General features: G+C 45.3%; 1 protein-coding gene across 11 annotated transcripts in view; it reads right to left on the bottom strand.

Annotated features, from left to right (window-relative positions):
- Positions 1 to 24340, bottom strand: part of SEPTIN9 (septin 9) — a 948816-nt gene that overhangs the window by 87713 nt on the left and 836763 nt on the right. Inside the window, exon 1 of one of the 11 annotated variants that reach the window (XM_069654632.1) lies at positions 20313 to 20390. The exons of 8 other annotated variants lie outside the window; for them this stretch is intronic. In XM_069654632.1, the coding sequence (XP_069510733.1) occupies positions 20313 to 20328 (16 nt within the window). In that variant the 5' untranslated portion in view covers positions 20329 to 20390. Of the gene's footprint in view, positions 1 to 16232; positions 16255 to 20029; positions 20052 to 20312; positions 20391 to 24340 lie in introns of those variants that run through there. 2 more of the 11 variants (XM_069654636.1, XM_069654634.1) reach the window with 2 other exon arrangements.

Here is a 24340-nt window from a genome sequence, read left to right as displayed (position 1 = left end):
TTCCCCAGGGTTTCAAAGTGACGGGAGCTGGGAGCCATTTAGTTCCCGCTTGTAGCGTAGAAGAGACTGGTTAGCTTAAACACCTACCAGGAGCTACGTTTGGCTCCCAATGCCAAGTGATGGGGGAACAGAAACCTTTGTGAAATTAACTCTGTTTGGGACAATCTATAAATAAATATTAGGACACATCTAAATGATAGTCAAACACTATTGACAAAATGATTACTTTGCATCTTATATTTGCAGAACGCCATGCACAGATTCCTCGTTTCCCAATAGTAGCTCCTGGTCACTGGCTAATGCTGGATACCCAGGAGCGGCCTTTAGCTCCTGCTCATCGAATCCTAATTTTGTCCACGTTTACACATGCTTTTTCTAATTTTCCCTCACTTTCACTTTGTAAAGTTATCTTTCGGTAATTGTGTCCAGTACAGAGCATTGAACAAAGGTGCATTACAAATCAAGTAAAATAAAGTTTCTCCCAAGGGCACAATTTGGCAGCAACCTTAAATTCAGAAATGGATATACCAGAGAGCAAATATTCATGCTGCAAACTAGTATCAGCCATAAAAAAAGTCACTTGCCACACCACTCCACCCACCCACCCACCCACACACCCCATTTCTTACTCTACAAGAGTCGGATATCACTAGCCAATGGGTAGTGGTGAGTTACGCACCCTAGCTATAATGGCACTGTACACCTAGTGGAGAGGTGCAATGGATGCCCGGAGCCCTTTTGCTTCGTTTTTTTGCGCCCAGCCTGGACTTCGCTTCTATCAAGAGCATTGAATCTAACAGGGTATGTGGAGCTGCTCAAACCTTCTCCCAGCTGCCTCCAAATAGATTTTTAGCTGAGCCCTCGCTTCTGCCCATTTGCTCCTCGTGAATATTTAGAAGAGGAGGCACAATTCAACCAGTTTGAAGCTGCAGGTATAGTTTTCTGCAGTTGGAGGTTTCCTATTCTATTTAAATATCACTGCGGTTGCATCCTGTTAACAGGATAAAACATTCAAAATTATGGTAATCATTTCTACCAATGTACCCTAAATATTGCCATGTGAGGATTGGTAATGTTACTTGACAGGGCTTGTGTGAAACTGTTAATTCTGCATTCCATCACTAATGTTTTATCCTGGGCCATCACCTTCATTCTCTGTACTTCAGTCCATTTTAAGTGTCGAAATTAGGAATACAAAAACACAGTAATCAACTTAACAAGTACTACAAAAAAGTAAACGTTCTGGTAAAGCCACTAGTTTTGGGTTGAGTATAGGCACTACAAAAAGGGTTAATGGACTGAATCAATGATGGGTGGTGAGAATTGAGCAAATGAGGTGTGGGAGCGAAGTGTGTATAGGAATGCAGGGTAAATAAGAGTGAAAGTAGTAGCAATTAGAGAAGGTAGGAACAGAGTGGTCATGGTGTTTCCTGTAGATGTATCAGGGTGGGGGAAGAGCAGAGTGCACACAGATAAGTCAACATTGCGGAGAGCGTATTGAAAGCAGCTTCTGAGAAAAAGGGAAGTGCGGCTTGATATGGTACTGTGTCTGAAGCTCCTTTACTCAGATGTGGCGATTGTTGCGCTGCGGTCCGTGTGGAGTGCCCATAGCGGAGGGATGTGTATGAGAGTTTAAGCTTGGTGGCAAGCTGGGAACCTAGGGCCTTGTGGCTTGTACCCGGTGCCCGGAAACACTGATCTGCAGAGATTTAGCAGCGTAAGTAAGTGAGCTGGCCCGTTGAGAGAGAGAGAGAGAGAGAGAGGCGACATTGTGCGGGACACCTCGTGTCTCTTTAGACGGTCTCTGTAAAGTCCCAATGTGTGTGGGGTTAGGATTGGGATCAGGCAGCTAGGGGGCGGGGGCCAAGGTGGAGCTACTATATGGTTGCATGAGGCAGCTGTAGTGACCTTAACGTGTTAGCGTCTAATGTTACAGCTCTGTCCCTGTGCTCTGAAAGGAGATGAAGTACTGTGAGCTTGCCTTCATCCCGCCTAGAGTCGGATGTCAAAGGTGTGCAGTGTGGGGAGGGCGTGTAGCAAACTACTGTGCCATGATACTACTCTGACCCATTTCCCCAATCTGTGAGTGATTGGGCATTTTATTTAACTCCTGTTAATTATGTATGCCCTGAGGAGCAAATCTGTCTGGTCAGGGTACCCCAGCCAGACGCCTTTCTATGCACGTTGACATCTACTTCATTTAGCGCCAGAAGTCAGTGACTGCTGCAACCATCTTGGAAGCTACACTGGCTGGTTTGGGCAGAGCTGGTGCACAGTTTAGGTCGTAAGCGCAATCTGCCCACGTGGATCTTAATGCTTCCTGAAAGGGGCAACTGGTGAGCGCGTTTCACTGCTTCTAGCTCTGCCTACGGACATGAAGGCTGTCCCAAGTGCAAACCGGAACGTGGAGGCTGTAAGAGGGGATACGTCTTCTTTGGATGTAGGGGCAGCTGAATGGCAGGAGGAGTCTCCTCATGACTTCTAGGCTGGCCAGGAGCTGCTGCCAACTGTCATTATTGCCACTAGGCTTTTGAACGCGTTTGTACCCTTCTGAATCTTCTAAATTATTTGAACCAAAAGCATTTTCTTATAAACCCTCCTTGCCTCATAGCGAGCCTGGACTGCTTCCTGTGTCAGAACACCTTACAACCTTCATGCAAACGGCTCGATTCCTCCACCAGATCAAGTGCGACATACGTCTGATCAAAACTTCAATACGAGTAGCAAGAATAGGGTTTGCACTCTACCTTGAACGGCTGTTGAGAGTTTTGGTTGTCCCCCGAATCAGCAATACGTTTTGGCATTGCTAAATGAAATTCCCAGATTGAGACCGTAAAATGAGAAGATATATCTACGGTTAAGCTTGCATGGGACCGTGGTGTTGACTTGGTACGACTATTTCAGCTCGAACATGGTGAGGAGTGTTTTAGAGGCGGCTGCCATGTTTTTATTACTGGGATAGGATATCTTTGAAAGCCAAGGAGCCACAGTTACCCCCCGAGTTGGAAACAGTCAGACCCGAGTCTTTGCAATCAATTGGAGCGGTTATGAAGATTTCCCAGGCTCCCCCCCCCCCCCCCAATTTACGCACAGCACTTAATCTCAGGGAAGGGGTAACCGTTAAATCCTGCAACATTGATTGGGCTCCTATAGTCCATTCTTTAGATACTGTGGATAAGGATTGACCAGAATTGATTTCTGCCCTTAAACTTGCCTCCTCGAATATCGGCCATTTGCAGTCAACTACTTTTGGTAACTTTTAGGGTCACGATTTTCCCCATCAGTTTACAAGTAACGTGGCTGGTAGAGTGCCCCATCATTGATGTTTTTCTGTTTGTGATATAAAAGCCCAAAGTGGCCCTGAAGGAAGACCCTTTGGAGTCTGATTATGTGCTGTGCAGAACGATTTAGGGATTACCATGACCATAGGTCCCACAAACAGTCATTGAAGTGCTATAAGTTGGCAGAAGGTTTCTACGGACTCTACAGAAACTTTTTTTTTATATAATATTTATTTTATCCCCAAGCCATCTGGAATCACTACTCTTCGGTCACTCATTTACTATTGATCTGGACAATTAATGGCAGGGCTCATACTAGGAATTGCCTGGGATTTTACTAGCGAATGCCAGAACAGTCTTGGTATTGAACTTCTCCCTATGCAAGGACAGCTGCCATTTCTAGAGGGCATAGGTGCATCTGCAGAGCTTCGAACCCGAACTGTGGAAATTACAACGTCTAAATGGTGTTCTGTTGGGAGATCATCCTATGAAGTAATTTTGTATTCATTTTAAATATATATCGCGCTTTAATCCAAAGCGCTTTACAAGAGGAACAAGTGAATACAACAAGCAATATTTGACAATGAATCTAAACCAGAAAAAAGTACAACAAACAATTTACATTTATGATGAGGCTAAGTACTAATAGAGGAACAGAGGGAAGGAGGAGAAGGTGGAGGTGGTGCGAGAGGAAACAATAGGATTTTAGAGGTGCGAAATAAGGGATAGGAGGTGATGGAGCGGATGGGAAGAGGAAGGTGGTTCCAGTGGAAAGGAGCGAGAAGTTGGAAGGAGTGGAAACAGGAGGGGGCATAGGGGGCGGGGGAGGTGGAGTAGAGAGAAGGAAGAGATCCGCAAAACAGAGAGAACGAGAAGGAGTATAGGAAGTGAGAAAGGAGGTGAGGTACAGAGGGGCAAGACCATAGAGGGCTTTGAAGACTAGGCAGAGGAAGTTACATTTGAGCTGGGGGTGCAATGGGATCCAGCATAGTGAGTTAAGAGAAGAGGAGATGGAGTCATGAGGTGAGAGGAGGCAGAGTGGTAGACAGATTTGAGGGGGGAAGAGATGAGTAGAGCAGTAGAAAAGTCTGGAGAAGAGGAGGGAGGAGATGAGCAGTTTAGTAGCTTGGAAGGTTAGGAAAGGACACATTTTGTAGATGTTGTAGAGGTGGAAACGGCAAGATCTGGCAGTAAGGGAAATTGATGAGAAAGAGGTGGGCGTCAATGTGCAGACCAAAGTTACGGGCATGAGAGTTGGGAAGGAGGAAAACAATGGAAGGAGGAAAGTGTTGGCAGGGAAGAAAAGGAGTTCAGTTTTATCTGCATTGAGAGTAAGGAAGTGAGAGGACATCCAAGATTTAATAGCAGAGAGGCAGGAAGAAAGTTTATGGTGGATGTCAGGAGAGACAGGAGAAAGAGGAAGAGCTGGGTATCATCAGCGTAGAAATGATGAGACACTCCAATGGAGGAAATGGAGAAAGGAGGGAAGTATACAGCGAAAAGAGAAAGGGGCCAAGGACAGAACCTTGGGGAAAGCCATAGTTGAGTGGAGAGATTGGGGAGGTGGAGCCACCCAAAGAGACTGAAAAGGTGCGATTAGAGAGATAGGAGGAGAACCAGTTAAGAACCGAGTCTTTAAGACCAAATGAGGAGAGAGCGGTAAGGAGAAGAGGATGGTCGACAGTGTCAAAGGCAGCAGAGAGGTCCAGTAGGACCAGAATAGAGGAGCGCTTAGAGTAGCAAGCAGAGAGGAGAGAGTTGAGAACAGAGGTAAGAGCAGTTTCAGTAGAGTTAAGAGAAGGCGGAAACCAGATTTGGGTGGGGGATTGGGGGGGGGAGAGAATGGTTAGAGATGAAGTTAGAGAGTTGAGAGTAGACTAGTACATCTAGAAAGGAAAGGTAGTAGATAGAACGATAGAAGTGAGATGGGTATGAGCAGTTGGTTTTTTAAGAATGGGGATGATAGTTGCATGCTTAAAAAGTGGGGAAGGTGGAGGTGAAAAGAGGTGATATAGGGAATGAAGAGGGAGGTAGGTAAGGTGTCAGAAGGAGAGGCAGTGGGGTGGGTTTTAGAAAGGAGGGCTAACTTCATATTGAGTGATGGGGTGAATGAGGACATGGAAGAGGGGGAGGAGAATAAGAATGGGAGGAGAGGATAGTACGTCGGAGATTGAGGACTTTGTTGGAAAAGGAGATGGCACGATCAGAAGCAGAGAGGGGGGAGGCAATGACATGATCAGGGGTAGGTGGAGAGAGAAGCCGAGTTAAGGTTTGGAAGATATGGCAAGGGTGAGAGGACAGAGTGGAGAAGTAGGTGCATTTAGCAGAGTTAAGACAAGAATCAGAGGGAGTGATAGTAGAAGTAAGCAGTTTGGTTGGGGGTGATAGGGTGTTTGAACCAGGAACGTTCAAGGCGCCTAAGAAGGCGGCGCATGGAGGAAAGATGAGCTGATTGCCAGGGTTGAGCAGGTTGTCGAGAAGGGCAGAATGAGGAGAGAGGGTAAAAATGAGTAGAGGAGAGGGAGGAAGGTAAGGTGGATGAGGCTTCCGTGGTTGAACAGAATTGGGAGAGAGATAGGGGAGGGAAGAGGAGCAGGAAGAAACGGAGAGAGAAGGGCTTAAGTTGCATAGATCACGCCTGAAGGGGAGGGAGGGAAAGAGGGAGAAAGAGAGCAAGGAGTGGTCAGAAAGATAGTGAGGTAGAGAAGAGATTGGAGATGCGGAAAAGGAGGAGGTAAAGATGACGTCAACGATAGAGCCTGATTGGTGAGGGGGAGAGGAGAGAGAAGATGGGAGTCGAGGATGGATAGGAGAGGAGGAAGGGTTAGTAGAGAGATGGAGATTGAAATTGCCAAGAACAATTAGTGGGGTGGGGCTGGGTGCAATGAGGTTAAGAAGATGGTCAAAGTCCTCATAGAATGAGCCAAGCTGGCCAGGAGGGCGATAAATTAGGAGGAAAAATATAGCATGGGAGAATTAAAGATTTTATACATGAATTCAAAGGAGGGTAGAGAGGGATGAGGAAATAAAGTGAGGGCGAAAGAAGAGAAGGCCTAAGCCACCTCCTCGGCCAGAGGGGCGAGCACAAAAGAAGACGACGTGGTAAGGGAAGCAAGAACAGAGGTGTTATGGGGAAGGATCCAAGTTTCAGTGATACAAGAAATTGGAGATTGAGGTGCAGGAATATGTCAAGAACAGCAGTGGCTTTGTTACAGATTGACCGGGTGTTCCAAAGGGCAACTTCAAAGGTATCAGAAGAAGAATTGGAGACATGTGGGTAGATAAGATTGTGGTGCCGGGATGGGAGGGGTGGGGGGTGACCATGATAATGAGATACAGAGTTTTGATGGGGGGAGATGGTAGGAGGAAGAGGAGAGGGAAGGGGAGAGGGGCAGAACAGAAAGGAGGAGGAGTGCATAACATGGAGCAGTATTTAGATCAGGGGCAGGTAGAGGAGGAGTTGTAGGATCCTGTAGGGAGCCAGAAAGGGATGCAGCAGAGGTAATGGCACAATTTGGTTTCTGCATCTACATCAGATTATATGTTTGCATCTAGGGAGGTTTTTACCAATTGTAAACGCTTAACATGTGATGCTGTAGAAGGGGACCACTGTATTTTGTGCCTGCACTTCGGGCTGGTCATCGATAGGGTTCCCTGCTTCATTTCGATAGAGGTGCGCCCTAGGGACTGTCCTTAAATTGGAGGTCTAGTTTGTCCTCTTTTAGCTTCTTTGATATTGCGGTTAGAAGAGGAGGGTGGGCGAAAAAAAACAAATGAACAATGAACTGCAGCGTAATATCCGAGAACAGGGCCAAGTAGACTGCATTTTATGAATGCGAGGCTCGTAATGTTTCACAAGGACACGAAATGATGCACAGATTCACGTTCTGGTCTGTATTGAAATTAGCAGCAACAACCTGCGTTACAAGCACAACCTATCACGGAAAATGCAGGTTGACTATTTTTAGAGCTTTAAAAAGGCTGCTTGCCAGGTTATTCCTATTTTACATCCAATTTTCCCGATGACTGGAATCTGGATTTGTGCTTTGAGGAGATTATAAACAAGTGTAAATCTTCTAGGCCCCCCACCTCCCACTGACGGCTGTTCCAGTGCAACTATTAAATCAGATCCCTTGTTATGGGGCAAAGCCTTGCTGGGTATGTCTAGGAACATTCTAGCACCATGGCCCCTACATTATAGTGATCTTCAAAAAGGCTGATAGAAATGGATCCTAGAACTATAGGCCTACCTTATCATTAGACTCGGCTAGCAAGATCTTTTTTGCAATAGTCCTTAAGGAATTAAAGGGCTGAGTGGAGTATTACTTCTAGGCTGGATTCAAATAAGGCATAGGTACGTCTCCAAATTGTTTTATCTAGATTTGCTTGTGGTTCAAGGCGAGCCACATAGGAGCCAAACTAATTTTGGCCTTTGTCGACTTGTCTGAGGCATTCAATAGTGTGGACCGTGGTAAGATCTGTACAACATTGTACCACACAGGTTGTCCTTCTGCTTTATTAAATATATTTTAATTGCACTTCACTCAAACACAATGGTAAGGATTCGATTGGATCAGCAGGGCCATTATTCTATCCGAACACAGCATGGCTTGCACCAAGGCTGCGTTTCCACCCTTTGTTTAATTCTGAACACAGCGTGGCTTGCACCAAGGCTGCGTTTCCACCCTTTGTTTAATTCTGAACACAGCGTGGCTTGCACCAAGGCTGCGTTTCCACCCTTTTGTTTAATTCTGAACATAGCATGGCTTGCACCAAGGCTGCGTTTCCACCCTTTTGTTTAATTCTGAACACAGCATGGCTTGCACCAAGGCTGCGTTTCCACCCTTTTGTTTAATTTCTATGTACATGACATTGGCACTGCTTTTACCAATATCACCACAACGGGTAGGATTGATGCGACTTCAATACATGGCATACGCCGACAACTTGTATGCGATTTAACACCTTTGGGTCTACAACGTGCCCCAGAGGCGATTTATAGTTGCATTATAGTTACAATCATTGAATTTAAAGGCGAATATCCCAAAAAACATTTTAATCATGACCGTTTTTCTCTTGCCCCCACTCTAAAGCTTTTTATAATAAAAAAATAAAAACAATACTGCCTAGGTTAATATTCGTACGATAATCTTGCTTAATGACTCGTTTGCGACAAAGGTCAGGGCACAATTAGGAAAAGGTGCTTCTTTTGCCTCACTGTGTGCCGATCGGTGTAATCAGACATGAGCTAGGTTTGGTGACTATCAAGGATCATGTAGAGTGAATTACAGTTGCTTGGGAAACTGTCTCCGCCAAACGACTCAGTTTGTGAAACTACACAAAGGATCAAATAATTGTAATGTTTTGGAAGCCTGGTTATCAAAGTAGCTGTACTAAAATTAGTGTGTGGTCATCTCCGTCCGAATTGCTTACTCATCCATCCAAAACCAGGCAGAAAGTTTAAGCATGACTGGATCATTAATAGGTTAAAAAAAAGTTGGACTATCATTAGTATTCTCATTTTAATCTGGATATTAAACCGTTTAATATGTCGCCATTACAATCTGGAATTAGAGACCATTTGATAATTGGCTGCGATGCCCTGGACCTCTCCCGATCCCTATTCAGAGGATATACGACACCCCTGAGCAGACAGTGAGTGCACGCCAACAATATGCTTTGTACCCGATAGGGACATAACGATGGCTCTCAAATGCACCTCTTTTGGAGAGACTGATCCACAGTTTTAAACTGGTGGAATACCGAGCAAACAGTATTTACTGGATCCATTTGGTCGGATATGGATTTTTTGTTACCCGTATTAAAATCGAACCGGGAACTGGTTGATGTGGTGCCCGGTGTCTTTTATTTGCAGTCCTAATAAATTAAGGGGGAGGAGACTGCATCACTGGGGAATCCAATATCCAATCAATGGCAGGCCTGATAAGACAAATATGGATCATGTTGAACCTCCACAAGAAAAATGGGGAGTGGGGGGGGGGGAAGAGACCCTCCTTTACCAACCTAGACAGCAGATGAAGATGGAGACTGGGCAGACACTAATCCCCAACCACAAATAATCTGCCTCATCAGACATGGTGCAGGGTCATTTAAACTTGAAGGTGGGGGATTTACAAAATGTTTAAGAGTTTTCCCAATTTGGTGAGCCACTGGCTGTCTATTTTGTTTTGCAGTACAGGGGCCAATAAATCGGTTCCATGCTAATCTGCAGCTAAAGGTGGGGCTGATGGTATGCATCTATTTCCTCTGTATGGAAGCATCCGTCTGCAATGAAAAAACATGCCATTTTAGAATGTGTACTTGTAAGCAAACCTGAAATAGGGGTTCACGTATCACATGTGTTTAACCAAGCTTTCATCTCTTTGGTGTGGGTCCAGTGTGTATGATTGGTGTTACAAGTGCAAGGTGGGGCTCATTCTGCAATTACCCACTAGAGTTTGCATTAGGAACCATCTCCACTAACCACACAGCTGCCTCACGTGGGACATCCCAGCTCTAGGCAAGGTGCCCCCCCCCCCCCAGATTTGAAACAGGCCCCCCGCACTTCTTCAGCTGGCCCACATCCACCATGTACTCAAAACGTTGCAATGACTGGCCAGGGAGTAGAGAGTTGGTTGGAGAAGTATAGGGTACTGGGAGTAGGAAGCTGCGTGGCGCACTGGGAGCAGAGTGGCAGGGGCATGGATAAGCAGCTCATGGAATGGGCGGATCAGATCAGTTTACCAAAGCAAGGAGAAGGAAAAACGAGATTACATTTTACGAGAAAAAAAAAAAAAGCCAGCCGATAGTGATGCTCGTCAACTAGGTCATGAAACTTGCTGCGCTCATTTTTTTCTCAAACCATACAGAACTAAGGAAAAGACTACTTGAATCCCTCAAACCAATCTTTCCATCTGCCCGTGCAGCCACCGTACACCTGGCAACCGCTTATATGCGGTCTTAAATATTGGTGCCAATTAAAAGCCTCAACAAATTTAGCTGACAGCCCTTTTGATACCGAGCTGTGGGCAAAGACATCCATGGTGCTACGGAAAGTACTTTAATCTCAGGCCGGTCATCAGGCCGCTGAAGACAGGTTGGTCCTGTGCGAGCAGAAATGTTGGATGCGCTATGCAGAAACCTGTGCTACTTGTAGGGCATAAGCTTCCACTGACGGTATTCTGAGGGACGGGACATGGATGGGTGGTGGGTCGTTGGTTGTTAAAGCAGTAATTTTACTACCTTGGGGGCCATGAGTTACCAGTTCCTCCCTCAAAGCAATGTCACTTATCGTCTGAAGTTGTTATGGTCCCAACCAGGTCCAGCCTATCATTAAAACCAATTTGAAACGTTTATCCGAATACTTGACATTTTTGTACATTGCTAGCTTCAGGGAGCCCATCTTTAAAAAAATGTTCTTGTGGAGCCATAAGCGGCAGACGGCTGCGCAAGACACGCCCACCAATCTATACCCACTACCTTTCCTGTCTCTAGTGCGCAACCGAGGTAACCTTCCTGCTCCCCATTACAGTTTCACTGGAAAAGGAGGGAGGCAGGGCTTTCTCACGCCAGGCGACCACCTTGTGCAACACACTATGCGTCATTCAAGACCATCTGGACTTCTGCGTGCATTTAAGACCCGCCATCATCGCTTGCTCTAGTGTCCTGCTCATTTCCAGTCTTCTGCTTGGAGCATCTCGCTTCCATATGACAATATAGATGACTTGTTAGTGAAAAGAACACTAACATTCTTCAAAACTTCTTACAAACATAATTTCACAGTCCATGTATAACAAGTACATCATTTATTAATGCATCATAAAAAGCTCAGGATCATAAACTTGATTCACACCCTCTTCCTCAGATATCCCGTAAAAAACGAATTGCAGCCGAGTTTTCTGTTAAAAAAAAAAATAAATAGTTGGCAAATAAAACCTGCGTGTAAAAGCTTCAAATCTTCTGTTAAATGGGAAAAGCTGTGATCATGTTTGCGAGCAAACATCCCACAATAAATGGTTGACGGTTTACACTAGACCCTACTTTTTACAGAACCTACATTTTCTCAGACTATGCTCTACACCTCCCCTAGCTCCTAAAATGTCCGGTACCGGGAAAAGGATCATACGAAGGCGCAGGCATTGCCTATGCCAAAAGTCCCCCAGACACTTGTATAAATACTGAGGCAATGTTTCATACGGCCTTACATCCACCAGCAAACCAGAAAATAAATGGTGGTATCCTCATACCAGTTCCATTGTGTGAATCCAGTCTCCTTCACATAATCTAAACTTTCCCCTAAATAGGGCGAGTAGATTCATTAGAAAACCGGCGAGTTAAACACTGTTCATACCACCTCACAAATGGGATGGACAATTTACCATTGTATGCCTTAGCGACCACCAAAGCGATAGAATTTGTCAAGAAAAAAATTTATGTTTTTTCCAGGTTGCAATTGTTTCCAGGGAGGTTAACCTCAGCTCATAGATTATAGCCGGGATAGGGAAACTTGTGGCAGCTTCAAAATATTCATCCAAAAAAAAAAAAAAAAAAAAATCCTAATTCACCTGGTGTCCTGTCAAGCTAAACAAAACAGTCTCTGCCCTGTAGGTCATTACTGGTACAACCTTCTTACAATAAAACTCCCTAACTGGAGCCAGTGAGAAGTGATCACACACACCGAATGCCATTATCCTCTTCTTAAACAAGGAAAAATCAAGTACATAAAAGTGTCCACCTTGTCAAGGACATTATTAACAAACATCCAGCTGAATTAGTCAACTTGCACTTCTGCTGAAAGGCAAGTCTTTTAGTTTTTGCAAGATTGATATGCAGTATATTCAACTTAGCGTAACTCTCCAGTCAGCTGGCGCTGCAACCCAATCGGGGTGTGGTCCATAAGGACCAGATCATCCGTGTATAATAAATAAATAATTCACAAGTGTACAGTCAACCTTTGGTGGAAAACATTGGGTGGCAGAAGGCGTCCCCAATGTCTGAAATGAAAGGTTAAAAGCGGGGGGGGGGGCAACAAACATCCTTGTTTCAAACCTCGTTCTGATTTGAATGGGGCCGTTGAACACTCACTTCTATCCAACATTGCCAATAGTAAAGGGTAGGAATGCAAGTCTACGAGGATGGCTAACAGCGTTGTAGGAAAACTCCATTCATCTAACTTCGCCCCGAGTTTGTTTCTCGTGGCAGTGAGATCAATAAAGGTAACCACTGCTTCACACGCACTAGAGCCTCTTTGAGGAGTCAAAGAATAAAACCATTAACCTTTGTGCCAACTCCTCTACAAAACCCAGTCTGAAAACACATCGAGCCTACTACCCTTTTTTACCCAACACCTTAGCTCCTATAATACCCACCGAGCAAATATCTCAGAAGGAATATCCAAAAGAGATCGGCCTATAAATTGCTAGGTGATAAACGGGAGCCTTTCTTATAAAGTAGCACTAGTCTAATCAGGAATACTCACCCCCTTATGACTTCTGTCAACATCTCATGTACGATCTGTGCACAAAGCTGTGTATTGATTTTTAAGAAAGTGGTGGCCAGACCATCCGGCCCTGGTGCCCTTAAATTTTTGCTTTCCCAGTCAAACAACCAAGCATTACCCCCGCGTTCAACCAACACAAAGGGGTCATCATTCTCAGTCATGAAATGATCTCTCCAACACTCCTCTGATATGGAGTTAGTCTGGAGGCAGGTTTGTAGCTTCTCATTCGAGGTTATTATGTTCCAAAAATCCTTAAAGTTTTTACAGGACAAAGTCCTCAACATCTCACAAACGTCTTGTAGCAATAGCTGGTATTTATGACCTGACCAATTTTTAAATAAGAGTCATTCGCTCAAAGTTTTGTAGTGCTTCATCTGGAGGCAATAATTTAAGCATCTTGCACATTCCTCTTGAGAATAAATCGCCCAATCATATTTGCGCTGGTGGATAACTTAGTTTTCTACTCCTTAGGCATTTTCTTGTCCATTTCATCCCAAACAAGCAGATACCCATTACAATTAAATGTTTCATTAAGGAGCGACACATAATTACACAACAAAATTTCAAGTTGAACAGACCAGCACCGTAAGTATTACAATGCATCCTAGTCGCACCGGAGTGAAGCTTCAAAGGGATGCAATACCGGTCCATCAACACTACTGATTTTCCACACTGCGACCCTTAAAAGGAAAATGATCACACATCTGTTATTTCAATTTCCATATCTTTAACCTCCCGATATAGGTCCTCCGAAATAGTCTAGAATGTTCTTTTGAGACCCGCTGACACAGGAACCTTTCTATTCAGATTCAAAATACACAGGCCTCAAAAATACAGTAAGGACACCCATGATGCCCCACTTTTTCACAAAGCTTTGTCAGCCAAGGAAATTATCTTTTCCTTCGGCCAGTCAAAGCATCTGCCATTAAGATCACCACACACAACCAATGAATGTCAGAGCCCCAAAGAATTCCAGCTAAACTTCAATTGAATCTAGTTTCCGAAACGTATCCAGGTTCCAATACACATTAAGAAAATAGGGTCCTTTCCTTATCTGGGAACATCAAGCGATTCCAATTAGGTTTCATTGCTTGTACATATGAATGCGGCTGAGAAAAGAGATGCCTTGTCCCATACAGAATTAGAAAGCCCCACCAACAGACCTGCTGCCGTCGACCAATTTCACCCATAATAGTCAGTGATAAAAGTACAGAAAACCCACCAACCATTGCGGCAGCCCTTAACCAGGTCTCCTGGACACAAACTATGTCCACGTTTAATAAGGTGGACGCTGCCCTCCTGAAACGAATGGAGAAAGCATCTGCACTTCCATGAAAGTATACAAACATCCCTACATACACCAGAGTTACCACTCACTTTGTGTGGAGGATCCCGACCTCGCATTCAGTGTGGCAGCCATCAAGTACCAGTTTTGACACCCATCATCTGTCGCTGTGCCCGTGCCGACAGCCGTTATTTATCTATTCCTATGATCACTGAGAAAACACCATCATAAGATTCGAATTTACAGCCGGGGCAGGTTGATGCTGAAGCAAGGGAGGGGGGCCCACTACATGCGTACCATTTCTTTAGGTACCAATTTGTATAGGTCATATCCCAAGGTTCACGCCAGTACCTGGTTTCCAACCAAACTGGATTAGTGCAATATCACTTTATCCAAGTTCTGCTCGTTCCCAAATTCTTCTAGGTCCCTCGTAGACAAATTTGACCAGTGGTAATTTTTGCAGCACTAGTTTGAAATTCAAGTCGACACCCCCTTCTCTATCCAGCCCTGACAGCACACCCAACTGGGGTTTCTTCCCCCTGGCAGATAAACACTCTGTATCCTCCAAGGTGATAAACGGGAATGCCAAGGGGTTCAGCTCACCTGCCTCCTGCAGAGGATCACATGTATGACCAGGCCTTGCAAATTCTTAAAATTTCAACTAGACCTGCAGGCTGAGTTCCTTAGTTTACATGCTCGACTAAGAAATGCATTTGCCCCAAGGTGACTTGTGACAAAGTATTCACCACAGCTTTTTGTTAAATGGTACGTCGCCATAAGCACATTTCATACAGTGAAACGTATATATTTGCCATTTACTGCAAACATGAAAAGTACATGGCTAACATCCTCATACTGATCAGCAAGGTCGAGTATCGTGCACATGGTACTCGCCCTTCATAAAAACGACTCTACAATGCTAGTTGGCTAGTAGATTTTGCAAGCCCTGATGACCCCAATCCCGGGGACCCCATTGTATTCCTCTGAGTCACTTACCCCTACATCACACATAAAACCCGACTATGGGTGCAATTTGAGGTCCACCATAGGGTGCATCCATAACCTCAATCACATCATGTTCCACATTCCCCCCCCACCCATTTAGAGAAGTGTCATCATTCCCTTGCTTCTTGCCTCACGGAGATGACGTGCATCTTCAGTCACCACAGATTCCTCGCAACCCCCCCTTGCATCCTAACCCCTTTCCGCGACACCCTTTTTTTTTAGTTATGCAGGAATGCATTTTTTGCATCTTTATTTAGGTTTTGTTGCATTAAAGAATTCAAGAGCCCTCCTCCCCGCCCCCGTTTTCCTAGCTTCATTGCAGGGTTCAAAATTGAGGGGAGCTAGGAGTCATTTAGCTCCTGCTTGTAGCCTAGAAGAGGCAGGTTAGCGTCACACAGACAGCTTCCGGGAGCTACTTTTGGCTCCCCAGGCCAATGGATGCTGATCAAACACACCCATGTGAATTTAACACCGCACCTTTAGGACAAACTAAACATTAGGACACATCGATATAGCATTTAAAGCACAAGGGGCCATAAATAATTGACAACATAAGATGTAATCATATGTGGAAGTTCAATTCGCAGAACGCTATGTACTTACTCTTGGTGCCCCTGTCGTGGCGCCTGGTCACTGGTTAATGCTGGATACCCAAGAGTTGCTTTTAGCTCCTGCTCATCGAATCCCAATTTTGATCCCTGTTATTGTGATGGAGAATGGGAAGCTCTGTCGGAATTGCATCAACCAAGTCCTCTCCTAGCATACTTGCTTCCCCCTCTTCAAAACTCATTCGAATATTTTTCATTCATCAGTTATGCCTCCTGTAGGATGGTGGGGATGACAGACGAAATGCCTTCCTGTGATCCCTCATCTCCACGCCTGCCAATGGAACACCCAACACCTTAATGTATGGGGGACGCAACAAGTAGGTTCTTTGGGAGTGGAACTACTTCGACAACATACTCAACATCTTGCCCGTAATCTCTGCAGGGACCTCCCGTCCTGCTTTCCTTCAACAAAGCCTTGAATAAAGTTTTTTGACACATACGTCATCCTGGATCCCAAGCAAAACCAACAGGGCTGTCGCCAATGATTTGGTAATGTTACACAGGTTTGACATTTGGAATGCAGATCACAACTATAACGGTAAAAGATCACATACCCCACACTTATTTTGGTGCTATAGCAGTTTATCCACGTCTGTTGCCACATCACATAAGGTTGAGCCCTCCAGTACCCGACCCGTTGCCACACCTTTAGAAACCTCTTATGCTATCTAGCTGGTACTGGGGGCGATGTGCCCCCTGCGTCTCTCCCACGCACCCACACTCGGGGTGCACAGGCCACACTCGGAAAGACAAATTGACTATGGCCTTGCAACATTCCTGCAGAAAAAGGAAAACGTACAGGTTGAATAGGTGGAGGTTGTCGGGCAGGTATACCCGTAGATGGTAAGCAATTTCCCAATAGGGATCCACTGAAATTAGCACCCCATCAGGGTGCTCGTTTCCCAGTTGACCCCAATTTACATTTCCCAAACATCCTCCCGCATTCACTAGGCGTTGAAGGGAACGGAGCAAAAAACCTACCTTAGGCGTGGGAGTAGATGGTCGAAATCCCCAAACCTAAACATACCCATATCCTCCTGTTTGTTCAATACAGACTTTCCAACCCCATCCACCCCTAACCCCAGATTTAGTTGTGAGCACTCCATTGGAGTGGTTCACACTCCTCAGCAATCACATTTGAAAGACGCCCCCTAGAGTGCCTTCTCTCTTCCTATACAATCCCTTGTATTCATATGCTCAGGAAGTGTCAGTTCAATATCCGTAATCTCCCTCAGCAGGTTTTTACTGGCAGAAAGCAGGTCATTAAAAGAGTCAACCAAGACTTTATTCCCCCGCTCATCACCGGAAACAAAATGACTCAGTCTCTATAGCAGCCATCACGGAGGACTCTTGAAGTGTGTTCTAAATTGGCTGTCCTGATGGGAAAAGCCGGCTTCAATGACGAGAGGTAACTTTCCATTATAGGAATAGGGGGTTGAAGTCCTAGGCGCCTTAGGTAAACCTTCCACACTTCCCTTACGAGAGATGTGATGTTTATGCATATTGGCTAAGACAGACACTTTTGGTGTTTGTAGGGCTACATGGTTACCCCTAAAAGTAACCATTTAGGCTGCTGTGTTCATTGTTGGGGGGGTGGGTGGGAATAGTCCTGTACATGCAGAACTCTTTTTGTAATGGAATTAGTATTCAGAACTGGGGCAAGGGTGCGTTCTACAGGTCCTGGAACCCCCACACCCCTTTTTTGGGGGCAGAGGTTGCATCTCGACCAGGACCAGAGCATTCTCCCATTGCCGCTTCCATCTCGACAGAAGGACGCTCACAAGCTTTAAAAAATTGTCAGGTCCGCTGATCAGCCGCCATCTCTTTAAGCTACAAGGTTGAGTGTATACCAAAACTGCAATCGCAGCAAAGAACACAAAACAAAAAACACTGACCTAGGGTTTGCAGAGCTACGTTTCGTTCAATGCGCAAAGTGACAAAGTTTCCACTCACCGCGTGAGGTGCGCACCTCCCCCTTGTCACAAGTATCAAAAGGAAACCACCGCTATCCAGGTGGGGTGGGTGGGTCCTATCCAATCCCACACCAAACACTGCGCTGCACACCGCCGGGTCTTTTAATGGAAGCAAGGTCTTGCCCAATCCCAAAGTAGGGGCAATGAAAAACAGACTCCAAAGCAAAATCCTTGGTCTCCGAGAACACCAAACATACTAGGCCACACACATGACAATATTCTCTCCTCAAACAGGAGAACGAGAACTATTGTAGCCTCAAAATCAATAACTTAACGGGTCGGCCGGACAGATACATGGAGCCAAGAAATCCCAAAAGGAGCGAGTGGAGGTCTTCGCTTCCTGAGGGTCAGGCACACGGCCCGCCATAGATTACGTCAGGCAGGGTCTCCCATGCACCCAGAGTTCTCGGTGGTAGCGACATTGATGACCTGGCCTAATTCTTGGCCAGATGAGTTAGAGGAGGTTAGGAATGCAGAACTACTACAGACTATTTGACATTTGGAATGCACGCTAAACCCGTAGGCATCAAAGGGCCGAAGCATGAATATGGTGATGTACATTAAGCAGAATTGTTTCATGTGGGCTGAGTAACACAATTAGTACAAACAGGTAAACATAGGATAAAAGAGCCTAACAGTATGGTTAAGTGGTACATGGTTGCATTGGATAGTTCACAGTTTCATTGAAAGCCGGGTGTTACCGAGGACAGGTCCTGGTCGAATAGCAAGAGAGATCCAGTACGACCGTTCCGCAGTCTGTGTACCACAGTCACATACATTGTACTACAGCTGTATCAAGCAGCAATCCCTCCAGGGGAGGTGGAGGATGGGCCCCGAGGGTCTCCCCAGGGATATAGTAGGCAGCTCCAGTTTCAAGAAAGCCCAGTTGAGGGGATGCAACTCCTTCAAACAAATGGCACCTCGAGGATGCTTTGCTGTCTTGATCAAAGAAGGAAAGTGACGTTGCGCTAGACCTGTTTGTTTCAGGGGACACCCGTAAAGTGGGAAGGATTAAGAGACCAATCGATGTAAAGGCGAAGGTAGAGGATTCTGGGGGTCAGGTTCCAGCTGCATTGTTTGGATCTATTCCAGCGGGATGGGGTTACAATAGGTACTTGTGGTCCTGGCCACCGAAGAGACTTCCACCTGACCCAAGCTTAAGAGTTTAATGTCCGATATCACAGCGCCTCTGCATCTTGGCGAACGCACATCTGCAACTTTTTTTAAAATGACAAACCTGTCACACCGTCGGAAGATCCAAATACGTCGCTTACTGGGAACATGGCTCAGGATTCTATCGCATGTGTTCTTCATGGGCATCATCGAGTTCTTTTGGGGTTCGAAGGGCTCTGGGATGTTCAGTGCCACATTCCCATTCACTGGGCCAAATGATGTTAGCACAATAGTGTTCCGGTGTGGGGGTGGGGCTGTTGCTGCCTCGTCCGGGTGGCGGCCCTTGGCGGTCGGGATTCGGGCAAATGCTCTTGGGCAGTGGTCTGCAAACTGTGAGGCTGGCCCCGAAGTTTTTATTTGAGGGGGCTCGACTACAACCTTTTTACGGAAGGGCGCTCGGCATAAAGAGTTTGAATACCACTTCTCTTGGGTCTGCGCTGGTTTCCTCATGAAGTTGGACATGGGAAGCCTATATGATGGTTATCAGACTCACAATACGTTGCCCCTTCGTAGAGCAAGAATAGGCATTCAGAAAGCCAGTACCGTTAGCTTCTTTCAGTAAAAATCGCAGGCGTTGACAATACAAGTAGTAGAAGTCGGCAGGTGCTCAAGGATGGCGTGGCATGGCGGCCCAGCAGGCCAGCTTAGTGCAAGGCAATGGGAGCTAGATGAAAGACTTTGCCTTTGGGGAAGGGGGAGGGGGGTCCTGCGGTATGGAGGGGCTCATCACAGAAACACCCAAAAAACCCAGGCAGGGTACAACAAGGAAATGCGTTTTTCACCCAAACACTGCATGGAGCTCATCTTTAGGGTCAGATCGTCGCACGCTCATTTGTCGGTTCCGGAATCGATTGGGATCAGGAACGAGTGGATTGCAACGGTCTTGAGGGCTGTAATTACGGTAATTTGTGCTGCAATTTCTACGGTAACAATTTCACTCACGTAAACACACAACGAACGGGGTAGTGTTCAATGCGACAATGCTTTGTAAAACGGAGCTATTGGGAAAGGGTGGGACAGCTCGAGTCGTGAGGGGGGTGGGGAAAATGCAACCCTCTCGCCTTCTGTCGCGGTAACTCCCGTTTGAACGTTATGAGGAGTTTCCTTTGCTGGTCATTACGGCCGAGGAAACGGGAGAGGGCATGTCGCGCCCGATACCCACATGTCCCTTTGTATGTAGACACCACCCTGCCCCCTGTGCCCACCTCGGATCCTCTGCGCCGTAAATCTCCTTCGATGAACACGTTCTTGCAAACCAAGTAGTGCAAATACCGCCCCAAGACTTCTTCACACGGTTCCCACCGGAAGACCGCTCTGCTCTCAGAGCACGTGAGCACGCCCCCTCTCACGCACAAGGCAGTAGCACTCCCCGCACTAATACACGGAAGTGACCTGCTGTCACCCTCCTTCTGTCCACGGAGCCCCACATAGAGCATGGACCCCCTCCCTCCCAAATAAAGGAAAAGCCGAAACACCACGGCAGCTCACCGTTCTCCGTGGCCATCCTCTCTGCAGGCCCCTCGTTAACAACGCGTGCACTCCCGGCGCCACCTGCTCCGCTCCTCTCCTCCCCTCCTTAATCAGCAAGCATCCCCTTTAAAGAGGCTGTCCTCGGCGTCCGGCCCCCTGTTCCCCTCCCCCACAGCGTACCAATTCTATTGTTTGCAGCACAAAAGGCACCCCCGGCCCAACGAGCACAATGCAAAGAAAAAAATATAAGAACTCATGGACGCACACCCCTGTTCGATAGTAACAGTAAACACACGACCCCCACCAACACATTGGGGGTTGTTTTTTCTCCGATGTCAACCGTATTCTTGTGAGCATAGGAAATATATTTAAAGTAACACTTATTTTGCAAATAATAACATTTTAAACTAAAGTGCTACGCATCCAGCCTAGTTTATGTCAAAATGTAAAGCGGAATTTCAAACATGGAAGCAGAAAATTCAAAATGATCTAGAAATGCTGAAATAGCCAAAGCGACACAAAAGTGAAGTAGGATTTGCGTCTGGAGAGAACCGCTGCCTCGCGCCGAGAAGCCCGCATTTGGCTCATCCACGCGACCCTGTGTAGCTTCCAACTCAGCGGGCGGGGCTCCTGCACCTCGCGGAGGGAGAGGGGAAGCCAGACCCAGGCCCCTGCTTACACCGGGTGGGGCAGATGTTTGGTCAGACGTTCCTGGAAGGCCGACCTCCGGCAGCACACACTTCAACAAATAACGTAAGCCCTCTTGTGAAAACGCATTCATACATTCCGTTTATAACAATATTATCATTTATCCGTTAGCTATCACTTGGTAAATTTAAACTGTACAGAGCCTGACGTTTTCTCGAATCCCTATTGAATACCGTCACATATTGACGTTTCATCTGCAGATGTATGACGAATTTCGAATCTGTTGGTAAAACTAAGGTTATAGAATAAGACAAGCCATCATTAACTAGACTCCTGCTGTGCTTCCCTCACCAGATACTGTTTTTTTTAAACTTCACGTCGTGGTAATGAATTCTGGGAGCTGTAGTTTGCATCCCTTAAATTAATGCGATTGGCTTACAGCTCCTAATTAAAGTAATTGGCAGTAGCTAACTCCTAGACCGGAAACGGGCCACTGTTTCACTACAGGAGTGCAAGCTCGAATATGTCACCCTGCTCAAACTTTGACCCGGGTGATTTGTAGGATGAGGTTAAGGTCATGCTACAAACTTTGATGCAGGTGATTGTGTGGGTTGAACACTGGCCATGCTTTGTTTTTCTAATGACACCCAACTGTCCACCAACATAGTTTAATTGTTTTATACCATCTGCATTTCAGCCAGTTTCAGCCTTAAGAGATGTTGACCGCACTGGTGGAAGCCAGCTTTGCTGCTGCCACTGAACCGAGCAGTCCAGTCAGAAACGCTAGACCGTCTGTGCTCGTCACTGAGCCCAAGCTACGGCAGCCATCTTTGGCGTGGGCCTTATTGGTCCTCATTATTCAGATGCAGTTTGATTACCTAGGCATAGGCAACCAAGGGCCCCACGTCTGAACATACACTCTCTCACAATCTAAAACCAAGTGTGATGCAAGGCTTTTAATTGATTACAATAACTGGCATTGCGCTGGGCATCCTTTTGGCCTGATAAGCAACACATTGCGGGGTTGCTTGTTTTTCCATTCAGAAGGAACACTGGGAAGGAATCCGAAATGTTCTGCTCCTTTTGATGTCTGGATCAATACTAGTTTGCATATGGCGGGGCTCCATTTGTAATGGTGCGGACAGGCCAACAATGATCATATGGAACGATGGCCTGAGCAGCGATAGAGGCTGTTCATAATTCCAAGCCTTGCATCAATCGCTTCTTGAATTTAGTCTGCTTTCTCCTTCAGAATTCCATTTCTCATACCAACCCTCACTTGTCCACCTCTGCCTTAAGTAGGTAAACCAATAGAATAGATCATTGGATTAGAAAGTGTTCATATACACCCTGCACTCCTCCAGTATAATGGTACCGTATATGTGCACGTTTTTAGCACACATATAAGACTGGAGGAGTGCCACAAGAATACCCTTCTAAAAAGCCAGGTAACAAATGTGGCGGTTGCTAGGTTGGTTTCGAACCCATCCTAGCAACCGCCACATGTATTCCGAAAGTGGCGCATTCCTAGACTTCGGAAGAATGCGCCACCTTCAGAATAGGTCTTACGTACCGAAAAAGTTGTTAACCCTTTTAACAACCTTTTTGCTACTTAAGATCAGGTTGAGAATTGGGCCCTCAGTCGTAAGGTGCAACATCTTTACCAGAAAGGCAAGACTCAAACAAGTAAGTTTAGAGGTAAATAGGTAAAGTGTGTGGTGGGGGGCAGGCTGGGTTTAAGATTAATCATCTTTTAGGCAAGACATACAATCCTCCTTGGTCCTCAGTCCTGTAAATCAGTGAACCCATTTAAAGTGTTGCATATTTACACCAATTTTATCAACACTACGTAGAACCAAACATCTCAAGTTGTACTAGGTAACGGTAGAGATAGTTTTAAAAAATCTGGCTTTTTAGCTCACGCCATTCTGCATTCTGGAACAGTATTTGTAGGTATATATTCCCAATAGAAACACAGAAAGACAAGTTCCAAATGTGATGTGATGGGAGCCTAATAGCCGAGGATCACACACTTGACATGGTACAACTTGAAATGTCTTTCATATACATGTGTGACAATATCAATTGCTCCTAATCATTGCCCGATGTAGTCATGCATTGTATTGTTATGCAAAATGTGAATACAAGTTACATTCCCACCATAGGAAAAAATAAACATCAATAAATTACAGAAATCAACTGGTAGTTTTCACTTTAAGACAGCGGTTTTACTTTGTAACTATTTTTAGGGTGGTTGGAATAATGTGTTAACAAGACACAGTACAGATTGTACATTTTTAACAAAGTTAAAAATAATGCAGGGTTTTGCCAAGATTATTTCTTTAATGCACTTTTAAGCAGTCCTTTTGAGCAAACATGGTCCTATAACTGGTGGACATTTCCCCATGACGTGTAATTTCAAAAAAGAGCGGCCGCTAATCTGTGCATGTTATTTGTTTTGTCCACTAGAAAAGCGCTACCCTTTATTTAAGTAGACCATACACCAATTACATGGTAAAGCACACTTTTCATGTCAGGTTCTAGGGTACTGCATTTATTAGCTTTACCTTAGGGGTATTCTTGTGAGTGACCTGATTATCTGAAGTATTCTCTAGACCGAAGTCTCTCTTTACATGTGATCAGGGGGGCCTAGAGACAAGCAATGAAACTGTACATGTTATTGTGTTTTAGAGAATCTATGATTTTTCATTTTGAAAAACAAACTGGTGTTTTCAACTTTTTGGTAGTCATCGCATTGTCAGGAAGGAAAAGCTTTATCAGTATTCAAAAGGACCCCTGGTTGATGCCTTGCTCTGCCCAGGTGGGTAGCATCATATATAGAACAAAAATGAGCAAGGTCATGTGACTCTCACTGCTGAAGGAAGAATGAACAAGCTCCTGAATTCGTCGCACCTTGACGTGGTGGACACAGAATCATACATACAAATTTCGGACACATTTTTGACAGGAAAATTCTGTACACTGCAGTTCAGATTTAATTTGTTTGCAGTGAGTGTTTTAGAAACACTTGATTTACTAAAACATAAGATACCTCAACATTTATACATTTTCATGGTATAGTAGCAAAATTACATGGAACAAATGTTGAATATTTGTGAAACACAATTCTATTGCTTCTACAACCTCTCTGAAATCCTTGGGAAGGAAACTAGAGAACTTAGTGAAGTAGTAGCATGATAAAGAGCGTAATTGCGTGAAAAACAATGTAGCGTTGAAAAACAACAACACACAAAAAAAACAAGTCAACACAACAGTGTTTCGCCAAAGGGTAAGCTAAATGAGTTTAGGTGGTGTAGGCCTTCATCGGGACGGGATATTCATATGGATGAAGTATCCTATGTGTTCGGATCTGTGGAGCGCAGTGGCTCGAAGAGTCT

This window comes from Ambystoma mexicanum, chromosome 3q (genome assembly GCF_040938575.1).
Source record: "Ambystoma mexicanum isolate Mex_15411 chromosome 3q, UKY_AmexF1_1, whole genome shotgun sequence".
Classification (NCBI taxonomy): Eukaryota; Metazoa; Chordata; class Amphibia; order Caudata; family Ambystomatidae; genus Ambystoma; species Ambystoma mexicanum.
Note: the sequence above shows the minus strand (reverse complement) of the source record. Positions and strands in the feature narration are given on the sequence as shown.